Here is a 12599-nt window from a genome sequence, read left to right on the forward strand (position 1 = left end):
AGCTGGACAGGCTAGGGTCCGTCGGGCGCCGGGAGGCCACCTCTCCTGGCCAGCGCGGGAGCGCGGGCTAGAGGAGGGCAAGATCCCAACGCGGGCCAGTCGGAGGCTGAACGCCGAGCCCCGGCCACCGAGTGTTGATACGCCCGCCGGCCAATAGGCGCGCGCGCTGGGGCGGGGGGCGTGGCCGTCCGGGCGGCCTCGGGGCGGCGCGGCACCGAGAGGGCCGCACGGGATCCAGGGCGGGGGTCGGCGGCCCCGCCAACCCGGCCCGGCCCGGGGCCGCCTCCGGAGAGTCCGCCTTCGCCGCTGCAGCCTCGGCGGCCGGCCGGCCATGGAAGCCGAGCTCTCCCCAGGTCCGGGTCCGGGCTGTGAGCGCCCCCAGCTCCGCGCCGGCGGTCGGGACCCCAGTGCGCTACGGGCCGAGGCGCCGTGGCTGAGTGCACAGGGCTCGGGCCCGCGCGCCGCGCGCGTGACGGTACCGGCGCCGCCACAGGTACCAGTGGGCGGGGGCGCCAACAAAGTTTCTCTGGCTGCAAAGATGGCGTCGGGGCTGCGCAAACTTTGGGCCCCGAGGGCGTGGCAGCTAGGGGTGACCGCGTCGGCCCCTGCATGTCCGTAGGTCCGGCCGTGCGGCCGGGAGACGCTCCCGGTCGCCCGCGCCGAGGCGGGACCGGAGGCGGAGCTATGCTATCCACATCGGCCGCAGCCGGTGGGGCGGGGGCCAAGTGGATCCACGGTGCAGGCTGGTGGGCCTGGGCTGCCTCTTCTATGAGTTTCTTCCGTCTGCAGGGACCTTCTATGGGCGGAGGTTTTGCGGCCTTGGAGTTCGCGCTGCCGCAGGAGCCGCAGGCTGCAGACCTAGGGACCCCGGGGACGTGGGCGGGGGCGGCTGGGCTCCCGACACCGTCGGTGCACATCCCGGTGCCAGCGCAGAGGTGAGCCCCTGGGGTGGGGGGGTTCGTGCCCTAGGTGGGTGTGTGCACACGTGCGTCGGTGTGTGCATAGGCAGTGGGTGGGGCACGGATTTCTGCCTTCCCGACCCTCCCGAGGGAGGCCTCGCCAGAGAATAGGTCAGGGTCTGGAACTGGGTTTCTGTGTTCTCTTCCCCCAGCTCTCCAACCCTGGAGGAGTTGGACATAAATGACCAATTACATTGGGGGTCCCATCGCAGAACTGGGAGGGGCGGCTGTCAGTTTCTGTGCAGAAGAGGCTGTGCAGTTTGCTTGGGGCTTACTGTCCAGGAATCCCTGGGGCTCCTATTGCCACTCCCCCACTCCTGAGCCCAGACACTTCTGGCTGGCTGCGCAGCAAGGGCGGGCCCTGTCCTATCCCGCTGAGGCCCAGGACCGGCCTGTGCTTGAAGCCCATTCTCCCTCCTGGCTGCTGCCGACTGCTGGCTGCTCCCACCTCCTAAGCCTGGCCCGGGGCCCACAGCTGCTGTTGCACAACGCACAATGCTGGTTAATATGTGATGGGGGCTGGGTCGGGGTCAGTCCTAGCCCACCAGTGAGACATGGTGCCCAGTATATCCTGAAGGTGCAGGGGACAAAGCCCAGGCTGTAGAGAACACCAGCCTCAGAGAGACCCCAGCCCTGTTCCCGGTGGTTCCTGGTGATTTGGGGCTCTGCAACCTGAGCTGGGGGTGGAGCCAGACCTCCTTCTCTGCCAGGAGTGAGGCAGCCTGGTGCTGGAACACGTGCCCAGGCCTTGAAAGTGTAGCTGGGTCAGGGGAAGGGCCTAGAGTACTTGTTGGGCCCCACCCACCCATATCTTGCCCCTGTCTCCTTCAGATCCCCCCCAGGAAAAGCTCGGCTAGATGAGGTCCTGGCCGCGGCAGCCCTTACAAGCCTGTCTACTAGCCCCCTCTATCTGGGGGCCCCTGCTGTATCCTTCAGTCCAGGTGTGTCTCAGAAGTCTGTGCTCAGGTGGGGGCAGGGCCTGGGACAGAGTCCTCAAGGACCCTACAGCCACCCAGTTTCTGGGATCGAGCAGAGTCTTCAGACCTGCCACCCACACTTCAGCTCTCTTTCTGAAGTGGTTATATGGATCTTCAGTGCCTCTCACTGAAGCCAGGCCTTTGCGGATTGTCCACCTCCACTTTGTTGACCATGCCAGGCACCCCCTTTTCTCTGCTATGCTGGGGGATGTCTCCCCATGCCCCTGTGACCAACATCTTCTCCAAGACTCTGCCCACCAAGCTCACCTGAATAGGTGGCAGCTGAGTTAGGGACTGCAGATCATTAGGCAGACAGCAGGCAGCAGCTCCCCACAGAGCAGCTCAAGCCCACCAGAGGTCCTGAGGTGCATGTTCCTGCAGAGCCTGACTTGGAACCCTGGAGGGAGGCCCTGACTCAGCCCACTGGCAGCTACAGCAGCAGCAGCAACAGTGGAGACTGGGTCTGGGACCAGGCCAGCGACCAGTCCTCCCCGTCCACACCATCTCCCCCACTGCCCCCTGAGGCAGCCCACTTTCTGTTTGGGGAGCCCACTCAGAGGAAACGGAAGGTGAGCTGGGGGAGCCCAGGGCGGGTGGACTCGAGTGCTGCTCCTGACACACACCCTGTTGCCCAGAGCGCGGTCCAGGTGGTGTTCCAGTGCCTGTGGAAGAGCTGCGGGAAGGTGCTGCGCACAGCCTCCGCCATTCAGAGACACATCCGCCTGGTGCACCTGGGGTGCGGCAGGGCCGGGGGCCGGGTGGTGGGGCCAGGCCAGGCCAGCGCTTCAGCTCTCTTGCTGTGTCCCCAGCAGGAGACGGGCAGAGCCTGAGCACAGTGATGGTGAGGAGGACTTCTACTACACTGAGCTGGACATTGGTGTGGACATGCTGACCAATGGGCTGTCTAACCTGGCCCCAACGTCCCCTGAGGCCCCTGTGCCCCCTGCCTTCCCCGACCTGGACCTGCCTAGCCTGCTGCGGCCTCTGGCCCTGCCCCTGCCCCCTTTGCTTAGCTCTGCAGCTCCTCCCAAGACATGCCACGGTGACCATGCCCACCATGCTGGGGAGGCAACAGATGGCAGCTGGGAACAAGTCTCAGGGCATTCTGGAGAGGAGCGAAGTCCAAGTTGCAGTTCCCCCCAGGGCTGCCTGGCACCCGTCCATGTGGACCCACAGCCCACTGAGGGCCGGGCCACTGCACCAGCCCTGCCCTCCAAGCTTGGTGTCAGCTTGAGGTGCGTGTGGGTTGCGGGCCCAGTCAGGTGCCAGGTGGGGAGAGTCCCAGCTGACAGCACTCATCTCCCACCTGTCCCCCCAGGAAGCCCCGAGGTGATGCCAAGAAGTGCCGGAAGGTGTACGGCACGGATCACCGGGACCTGTGGTGCACAGCCTGCCGCTGGAAGAAGGCTTGTCAGCGGTTCCTGGACTGAGCCCATTGGCCCTGCTGTCCTGCCTCCTGTCCTGGGCAATCACCAGGCCTTGCCTCTTCTAGCTGTGGGGCTACTTCCTAAGGCAGGAGACAGTAGGGGAGATGGTGACCCTGGGCCCCAGCAGTGGGGAAAGGGGTCCTGCTATTCAAAGTGCCTCTGAAGAAGCCAGCGTTTTTGCACTAAAGCCAAATAACATCACTGTCCCCTTGGCCCCAGGACTGTTGCCCCCCTGCCTGTTGGCCCAGGACTGGCCAAAGATGTTGGCAGGCCAGCTGTAGGGTTCCGTCCTAGAGGCACTTTGAGGGGTGTTGAGAAGGGGACTTCCATACTCGCACCTAATGCAGTGGTTTAGGGGCCAGGGCTGACTTTTTCCATGTTTCTGAAGCTCAGGTGTCTCACGTCTGGGCCACCAGGCGAGGAGAAAAATTAAAAATTGGGTTTTTTCCAGAAGCTGAGTCTGCCTCCTGGAGGGAAGGAATGGATCCAGGACCTTGTGGGCAGGGATCGGGGGAGGCCACAGGGCTGGGGGTCTCCAATCCAGCCCCCTGTATCCAAGATGAGGCCGAGGAGGGGGCTATCTGAAACACAGGAGGCATCTGCTGGGAGCAGCAATTTCCCAATTTATTGAAAGTAATCGCTTTGCAAGAATGTCTATGCTAATCCCGTCACAGAAAGGAACCCCACAGGTAGGCCTGGAGCCTGTGGAGGCAAGCAGGAAACTCCAGACCCTCTGTAGAGAAGAGAAGGTGATGCTGGCTGCTGGCCTGGCCTCTGGCCACCAAGACCTAGGCGGCAGCAGCTGTGATTTTCCACCAATGGACTAAAAAACCTCCCCAAATATTAAACACATCTCCAGTACAAACACAGGTTTATAATAATATATAAAGTCAGTATAATAGAGCATCCCAAGAAAAAAATCAACAGTCTCCAAACACTGCCTTTTTTTTTTTTTTTTTTTTGTCTCTTCTGTTTTTGATGACAGGTTGAAAGCATGTTGAAAAAAATAAATATTTAAGGGAAGCACACACACAGCACCCTCACTACAAGTGGTTCTAAAAGGGCCGCGTACGAAACAACAGAATCTAAACAAAAGACAACCACTAGAAAGTATGGCTTCTTAAAGAGCTGCACATGTCACAAAATGAGCCGAAGATTATCTTTCATAATATTGCAAAAAGTTCCAGTTTTGCATTTTCTCAGATTTCTTTCTTAAAAAGGAAGATGTGCAAAGTTGGAAGCATAGCTGTGTCCCGAGTCAGGCCCTGGAGAGTCCTGGCAGCATCCTATTGCCCAGACCCAGAGTCCAAACAACCTGGCCAGGATCCAGAGCTCCATACAAAAATCATGGTTTCCCTATTCACATACCCCCACCACCATGGACTGTATCTTCCACTTTGGTGTTGCAAACACCAAGGTATAAACAGACACAAACAACAACAACAACAAAAATACAAAATGTGAAATGTAATCTACACATTATTTTCCTCTTCATAAAAAAATATTTATTAGTTTGAACATTGATTAAAAAAAAAATCAGTCACATAAAAAAAAAAAAAAACCTTCATTACATACGTCTTTTCCCTCCATGCCTCCTGAGATGGATGTGTTCATCTGGGTTTGAAATTCCACTCTCCAACTAGCAAACTGAGAACAGCGGACCTGCCACACAGCAGACGGGGAAGATGGTGGACAGATGGGGACCCTTGGTTTTCCGGTACAGTATAATTTCAAGGATATGCCCCTAGGCCAGCAAAGGCATCCAGAGCGGGAGCCAGTCAGAGAGCAAGACATCCTGAGTGCCAGGCAGAGGTGCCTGGGGGAGGTGGGCCAGGGGCCCTGGGCAGTTTGGCCTGAGAGGGAGGACCGGTACAAAACCCAGAGGCTGGTAGCAAAGGTCTGGTTTCCAAATGCAACTTGTAAGAAAATCAGTGTATAGAAAAGGTGTTAAAAAAGTGGGAGAAAAGGTACAAAGTTCTGAGAGCCCTGAAGGGGGCTGGGAGCTCAGCTGGAGCTTCCCTGATCAGGGGGTCAGCCACACTGCCCCACTGGGAGCACCCCAGACCCCGCCATGGCAGTGGGAGAATGGGTGACAAGCCAAGGCCCCCATGCTCTGTGTAGGAGGGTCTGAGCTTCTGCCAGGGACTGGCTCAGGAACTCATGGCTTTGCCAAGGAGGGATGTATGCGCAGGAGGGCTGGATGGCAGCAGGGGGAGCAGCCTCTTGTGACTGGTAGAAACTGGCTGATTTTACTTTGAAAAAACAAGAGAGAGAACTGCAACTCCTCCCCGTACACAGGCCCTCAAGGGCAGCACCATGTCCCTGCGCCCACACAGGCCCACCCTGTGTGTCCTTGGCAGCAGCTGCCAGACAGCTGTGCTTAGGGAATGTTCTCAGGAGATGTGCTCCAGGTGACCACTGGGACCTAAGTCATAGTTCTGTGGGGTTTTCCTTTTTCCACTGAGGAAGATGTGACAGGAAAAAGGTAACAGCCATCTGGCTTGCAGTCTGGAGGAGAAACTAGAAACTCTCTCTCAGTTGGTGCTCACACTCAGCTCCCAGGGAGCCCTGGCCTAGGGTGGGGAGTGGTCAACCTGCCTGCACCTCACCTGAGAGGGTGCACAGGAGGAGGAGAGGGTGGAATGTCTTAGTTGTGGTGTCAGAGCAGCCCGGAGGAGGGGCCCAGACTGCCACGTCTGTTCTAGGGTGGGTCTGGCAGCCTGCCTCCAGGACCTCAACGCTGGGTGATGCACAGAGATGCCCACCATGGGGGCCTTTGCTTTTCACTCAGGAAAAAAGGAGAACACATGGGAAGCTCCTTCAAAACACAGCAGGAGGACTTCACAAGCCAAAGGAAAAACAACCCTATGCAGTTTTGCCAAGTGCGAAAAACAATGCAAAAAATAAGAATTTTCTGCAGCTACCTCACGATGTCTCCAACTACTTTAACATTTGGTTACCCAGGCAGGGAGGTGAAGCAGCACACTGCAGCAAGGACACCCACCTCCAGTGTTAGCAGCAACGATGGCAGGAGTCCGGCTCCAGCCCGTCCCAAGAGGGGTCAGCAGGAGCCCTGGAGCAAGCCCAGGGTGGACAAGGGGCCCAGGCTCTCTAAGGAAGTGCACCCAGAGCTGAGGCCCTCATGGCAGAACTGTTTTGGGCCTGAGATGGGGAGCCTGGCCAGGGGTCTCCTCCCTGACTGAGGAGTCCTGCATGGGAGGAGCTGCGGCCTCCTCAGGCCCCAGCCTCCGGGACCACCAGAGAGAGCACCTGGAGCCCTGGATCCCGAGGATCTGCAGCTGCTTTGTTAAGCACCAAAGCCCAGAGGTAAGAGGATCGCAGGGCTTTCTGTGCACCAGACCTGGGTTCTACAGGCTGCCACTGTGTGGCAGGAGCCAAGAGGGCAAAGGGCCACTGCGGGGTCACAGGCAGCCACCTGGCTGCAGGGCTTGAGCAGTGCTGCGGACGGATGCAGCTCGGTGTATGCAAAACTCTCAACATGGACTCAGACCTGTGGCCTCGAGGATGCACTCATGCCCCTGGCCAGCCTGGCCATCATGCATCCAGGGTCTGGCCAGCCACCCAGGGCTCCTTTGATGCTCTGGAGGCAAGCCCCAGACCAGACCCGGCACACACCTGCAGGCACCTGCTGGGGACTCCAGGCATCCCAGGACAGGCAGGAGCAGGCGCTCTCCCTTGACCGCAAGGCCATGGCCGGTGTCTGTGGGAGTGGGACTGGATGCAGGGAGGACCAGAGGAGGGGCTGAGAAGGGCACAGCCCTGCCGTCGGGTGTTGAGACCCACTAAGACACACACACAGGTGGACGGAGCGACGCAGCCACCACCCCACCATCAGACCCTGCCCCCCGGGGCAGGGCCTAGGAGATCCAGGCGAAGTCCTTTTCAGGCCCTGCAGTGGGGCTGCGGGGGCCCTGTGGTGAGTCCTCGTCCTCCTTGTCGTCCCCCAACAGCGTGTCCTCGGGCGCCAGCCCTACATCGTCCTTCCACTTTGCCACGTCGTCGTCCTCATCCTCTCCCAGCTCCTCCTCACCCTCCCCTCTCGGGTCCTCGGGGTCTTCCAAGTAGGGCCCATCACCAGTGAACAGGGCCTCGGGGGAGCCTTCGCCGCCCCCATGGTCCAACTGCACGGCTGCGCCCCGGCCAGCACAGTCGGCACACACACCGTGGCGCCGGGAGCCGTGCCTGATGCCCACGCTGGCTGCAGACATGAACACGCGGCTGCACACCTTGCACACGTACTTCTTGTCCTTGCTGTGGACCTGGGAGGACAGGGCAGTCAGTGGAGGGGTGAGGTCCCCCAGGGGCAGTCTCTGCCAGGCCCTAAAGAGGCATATGAGCAAGGATAGCCATGGCATGACTTGGGGGTGACAGATCTGCTGGGACCCTCAAGCCCAGGCTTGAGGGTGCTGCCCAGAGTCTACATGGTCAGAACTGGGGACAGAACCCAAAAGCCCTGTCCCTAGGGGTGCTGACACCAGGGGCAGCAGTGTCCTCCCGCAGCCCCAGCAGGGCCAGGTCACACACACACACACACACACACACACACACACACAGGCCCTGCTACATACTTCTCTCTAAGGTCACACTGCTCCCTCCTCCAGAGTCCCTGCAAGGACACGCTGAGTTCTCATCAGACAGCGTGTGGAGCATTCCTGTGCCCCTCCTGGAAAAGACGATGCCAGCTCAGGCTGGTCAAGGGTGGGGAGCCCCACACAGCGGCGACCAAAAGCTCTAGGTTGAATCTGGCTTCTGGGAGTCCAGCCCAGGCCCATGGCTTGATGGGCTGGGCAGCAGGAGAGCCGTGGGTCAAGACTGAAGGACAAGGGCTAGGACTGTGGCTCAGTGGTAGAGCACTTGCCTAGCATGCGTGAGGCACTGGGTTCGATCCTCAGCACCACATAAAAATAAACAAAAGCATTCTGTCCATCTACAACTACAAGGAAATCAAAAAGAAAAAAAAAAAAAAAAAGAGTGAAGGACAGAGGGAAGGGGAATTGGGATGGAGTCCCAGGAGATGGTGGTGGACTGGGAACAGACTGGGGGCAAGTCCACACCCCAGCTTCTCCTGACCATTTCCTTGTAGGTGAAAAGGCACAGCTCCCTCCCCCAGCTGGAGCCTGAGGTCAACTGAGAGCCTAGGACAGAGATTAGCAACTGAGGTCAGCAGAAGAGGCACATTGGCCAGGAAGGGACAGGATCAGTGTCCCTGACCAGGGCTATGCCTGACAGGGAGCAACAGCATTTGGGAGAGGGTCCTCAAGAGAGCAGGACACAAAGACCCTAGGACCTGAGGACACACAGATGGAATGCCTTCTGCAGAAGGGGGCAGGAGACCTCAGCATGGGCACTGGAGTCTGTGGAGAACCACAGCACCCCTGGCTAACTTGAGGGCTTGGAGGGATTGGTCACAACCAAGCCCTGACCCTACTTTTCAAGAACAAAGGCCAGTGGGCCTACATGTGGCAGGCTACCTGCGAGTCTTGGTCCACCCTCTGGTTGGACCTGGTGCTAGCCAGGCTTCTGCCCTCAAGTGCCAGCAGCCTCCCCAGACCTCCAGACTCTCTCGGCCCCTCTGTGTCCTGCAGACGCCCACCCTCCATGGGCAAGAGCTGGAGCTGTGTGAGAGCTGGCTGCACACAGGGAGGGAGCTGTCCAGAGGGTGTCTGAAGCCAGCTCTCCACAGCCTGCAGGAAAGTCCTGTCACACAAAGACTGCAGCCAGGCTGTGGGGGAGAGGGGTCCTGCTGGGGTGGCTGAGAGCGTCCCAGGCTCATGTGTTGAAGGCACGGTCCCCTGCGCAGCAGTAGTCAGAGGTGGACCCTGAGGATCCGGACTCCTCAGTGGCTGGGTCCTGGATGGTGAACGCACTGCCTGAGGTGGGCCTGGCTGGAGGAGGGTCTCTGGGGCATGCCCTGGGAGGCTTACCCGCTGTCTTTCTCTGCTTCCTGGCTGCCGTGAACTGAGCAGCTTTACTCTACAATGCCCTCTGCCATGGTGTTTCTGCCTCATCCTGGGCCCAGAGCAATGGAGTCAGCCCACCATGGACTGAATCCTCTGAAACCCTGAGTCACAATAAACTTTTCCTCTTCTAAGTTGTTGTTTTTTCCTCCACTAAGTTGTTCTTGTCAGGTATTTTGGTCACAGCAAAAAAAAGTTGGCTAACATTTTCTTTTTTTTTGGAGGGGGGTGCTAACAGGAATTGAACTCAGGAGCACTCAACCACTGAGCCACACCCCCAGCCCTATTTTGTATTTTATTTAGAGACAGGGTCTCACTGAATTGCTTAGCTCCTCGCTTTTGCCGAGGCTGGCTTTAAACTCTTGATCCTCCTGCCTCAGCCTCCAGAGCCACTGAGATTACAGGCGAGTGCCACCGGGCCTGGCTAAGCTCATATTTCTTCTGCTTGCAATGATCTGACAAGCGATCACTGCGGTCCTGCAGCTATGCCTCGTGAGCTGCCCCTCACTGGCCTCAGCTTCCCAGGCCCTTGGTCCCACAGAGCACTGCTCTTGAACCCAACCTCCTTGAAGGCAGGGTTGTTACTTCCACCAAACCCCAAGTGGGGAAGGCTCCAGTGACAGCTGCCAGGCTGCCGTGACAACCTGCATGTCCAGAGTGTGGCATGGGCAGGTCATCACATGGGACCTGAGACCTTCAGGAACCGCTGGTGGTGGCCCTTGGAGCTGGGTGCTAGCCCCCTGGCCTCCTCAAAAGCCCAACCAGCAGGGTCTAGACCTCTGGGTTGGGTCCAGCATTCTGTAGGTTTGTTTGCTCTGTATTAGATTCAGGGCCTCCCTCTGCCCCCCACACAGGGGAACAAAACGGCCAGACCAAGTCACCATAGGAACTGTGCAAATGGGGATGACAGGGCAGGAACAGGCCCGGCGGGGGGTCGGGGTCCCCAAGGCAGATGGCCAGGCACTCGTGGATGCTCACACTCCTGCTCGGGGAGGGTGCTGGGCCCCTTGGTGGTGCTGCTGTGGAGCAGGGCCGGCCCACCCCATCCAGACCTGAAGCCCTCGCAGGTACAGAGGGTTCCCACTCCTTGCTGCTGGGTCTGCCCTGCAGAGGTGCCAGGAGGGCTACTGTGCACAAGGAGGCCGCAGACCATCTCCTAACGCAGGGCCCTGTTTCTCAGAGTGGGCACCCAGAGAAAATAACCCTCTCCTCAGGAAGAGGTGGGCCACCTTCATTGTTTTTGTTTTTGTTTTGTATATTCTACTTTTTTAACACTAGGGATTGAATTCAGGGCCTCATGCATGCTAGATAAGCGCTCTACCACTGGGCTATATCCTCAGCCTTTTTATTTTTTATTTTTAGACAGAGTCTTGCTAAATTGCCCAGGCTGGCCTACAACTAGAGGTCCTCCTGCCTCAGCCTCATGAAGAGTTGGGGTTACAGGCATGGCCACTGCAGCTGGCCCCAAATGTTTTAAGTACATTTTTCAAGGCCCTCCCGTGGGTTCTCTAGACAAATGCAATGACCCTCATTGAGACTCACCAGCATTTGCTAGTGTGAAACAAGATGTGGTTCCTCTAAATAGGTACATATGTGCCTTTTAGATTTCGTGTCAGTCTGCAAAGTGATCTCTGTGGCTTATTAATTAGATGAAGCAGAAGCAATCGTTCACTTAGAGAAAAAATTCTAAACTCAGCTTGCTAAGACCTCATGGCTTCTCGTGGACATGGGTCTGCCTCTGGCCTCCCTTCATGGTCAAGGGCTCTTCCTGATCCAGGCATCCCCACCTCACAGAGGGACACATGGGGGACCCGAGAGAATATCCCTCTGTGGGCTCTGTAGCCATTCAGGGACCCCAACCTCAGGGGAGCTCCCAGCTGTCCTCACCTCAAATAAGAGTACCCCACCAGGCTCGAGCAGCAGAGGCCAACGGAGAGCCTGAACCAGCCTCGGCCCTTGCCGCCTGGCAGGGCTGCCCATGAAGCTGGTGAGTTCCAGGTGACCCAGCCTGCAAACCATCCCCATCCCAGGGCAGCATCCCATGGCATCACACCTGGGGCTGTCCCCTGTCAGGGCTCGGGGCCTTGGGGGTCCGTCTCGCTAGGCTGATCTCCTCTCTATCTCCAGACAGCCTCCTCTCTGTCGCTCTTAGCTGAGCTGGTCCACTCTCCAGCATCTGCTCCCTGACAGCCACCAGCTGGGTGCAGAGCCTGGCCCCACCCTACAGGGCGAGTGAGGCAGCCCGGAGCCGGCAGCAGTGACCCCTTGGCGAATGCTGTCCATGGTGGCCTGCTTGGCTTCCCCGCTGCAGAGTGTCCAGGCATCCCATAGCCACCCCCACTGCCCGCCTTTCAGGACATCTCAGCTCAGCACAGACCGCGGCTCCAGGCCCTGCACTCACCAGCGTGTGCCGCTTCATGTGCTCACGGCGCGTGAACTTCTTCCCGCAGATCTCACAGGGGTAGGGCCGCTCCCCGGTGTGGGAACGCATGTGCCTCTTGAGGATGCACTGGTGCATGGCCGAGAAGCTGCAGTAGGGGCACTTGAACTTCTTCCTGATCACCGTGAACTCATTCACTGGAAGAGAGCAGAGGCGTCAGTGCAAGGGTCACCCGGCTGCCTCCTCTCCACGTGCCGTCCACCCAAAAGGGGCCCACAACCCAAGCCCAGGGAGGCTGGTGCCCACCTCTCAGGAGCATTCTGCAAAATGGAGGCCCACTCAAGCCACCTTTCCCTGATGAGGGCTGACCAAGGGCCCAGGCATGGGCAGCAGCAAGCCCTGTGGACCACCAACCCAGCACATGCCATCTTGTCTCTGTTCATACATTCCTCATGTCCTCAGATGTTCCCCCATGCCCTCAGATGCTGCTGGACATCAGGACCTCCCAGGAGGCAGATAAGAAGCCAGCACCATAGTGTGGCATGGGCCAAAAAACACAGAGGGAAAAGGAGACACCCCTCTGCTGGAAAACAACCAGGGGTCTAATCTATCCAGGACACTGCACTGTCCCAGAGAACCTGGGCCTTGACTCTGCTGAGGGACCCTCAGAGGCTCCAGTGTGGTTCTGCTGCTCAGACCCCAGCCTCAGCATGGGATTCAGAAACTGGCCAGCTCAGAGCAGCCCCCAAGAGCACTGGCCCTGGACTCACACAGGTCCAATCAGGAAGATCCTTGCAAGATCCACCGTGAGCCAGAGTCCTGTGCCCCACAGACAGTAGCCCCTGTCCCAGGGACACATGATTCTCCAAGAACTGAGG

The 12599-nt window shown here is 58.6% G+C and overlaps 2 protein-coding genes across 6 annotated transcripts in view; one reads left to right on the forward strand and one right to left on the reverse strand.

Moving 5' to 3' along the window:
- The window catches only part of Zbtb46 (zinc finger and BTB domain containing 46), a 74898-nt gene that overhangs the window by 13602 nt on the left and 48697 nt on the right, over positions 1 to 12599 (reverse strand). For 3 of the 5 annotated variants that reach the window (XM_005325337.5, XM_078052205.1, XM_078052204.1), the window contains 2 exons: positions 11743 to 11918; positions 3967 to 7643 (listed from right to left, as the gene is read on the reverse strand). In XM_005325337.5, the coding sequence (XP_005325394.1) occupies positions 7242 to 7643; positions 11743 to 11918 (578 nt within the window). In that variant the 3' untranslated portion in view covers positions 3967 to 7241. Of the gene's footprint in view, positions 1 to 3966; positions 7644 to 11742; positions 11919 to 12599 lie in introns of those variants that run through there. The other 2 variants (XM_078052207.1, XM_078052206.1) reach the window with 1 other exon arrangement.
- Positions 168 to 3816, forward strand: Slc2a4rg (SLC2A4 regulator). Its single transcript, XM_021726324.3, has 7 exons — positions 168 to 493; positions 790 to 935; positions 1791 to 1900; positions 2318 to 2505; positions 2572 to 2672; positions 2749 to 3171; positions 3255 to 3816. Exons 1-7 carry the CDS (start codon positions 332 to 334, stop codon positions 3364 to 3366), a joined length of 1242 nt encoding a protein of 413 aa, XP_021581999.2. The 5' UTR covers positions 168 to 331; the 3' UTR covers positions 3367 to 3816.

The sequence above is a fragment of the Ictidomys tridecemlineatus genome, chromosome 5, assembly GCF_052094955.1.
Source record: "Ictidomys tridecemlineatus isolate mIctTri1 chromosome 5, mIctTri1.hap1, whole genome shotgun sequence".
Classification (NCBI taxonomy): Eukaryota; Metazoa; Chordata; class Mammalia; order Rodentia; family Sciuridae; genus Ictidomys; species Ictidomys tridecemlineatus.

Coding starts and splice junctions, on each gene's coding strand:
- Slc2a4rg (XM_021726324.3), top strand. CDS start 332: ATGGAAGCCGAGCTCTCCCCAGGTCCGGGTCCGGGCTGTGAGCGCCCC. Junction 936..1,790: donor ATCCCGGTGCCAGCGCAGAG/GTGAGCCCCTGG, acceptor TGTCTCCTTCAG/ATCCCCCCCAGGAAAAGCTC. Junction 1,901..2,317: donor TGCTGTATCCTTCAGTCCAG/GTGTGTCTCAGA, acceptor ATGTTCCTGCAG/AGCCTGACTTGGAACCCTGG.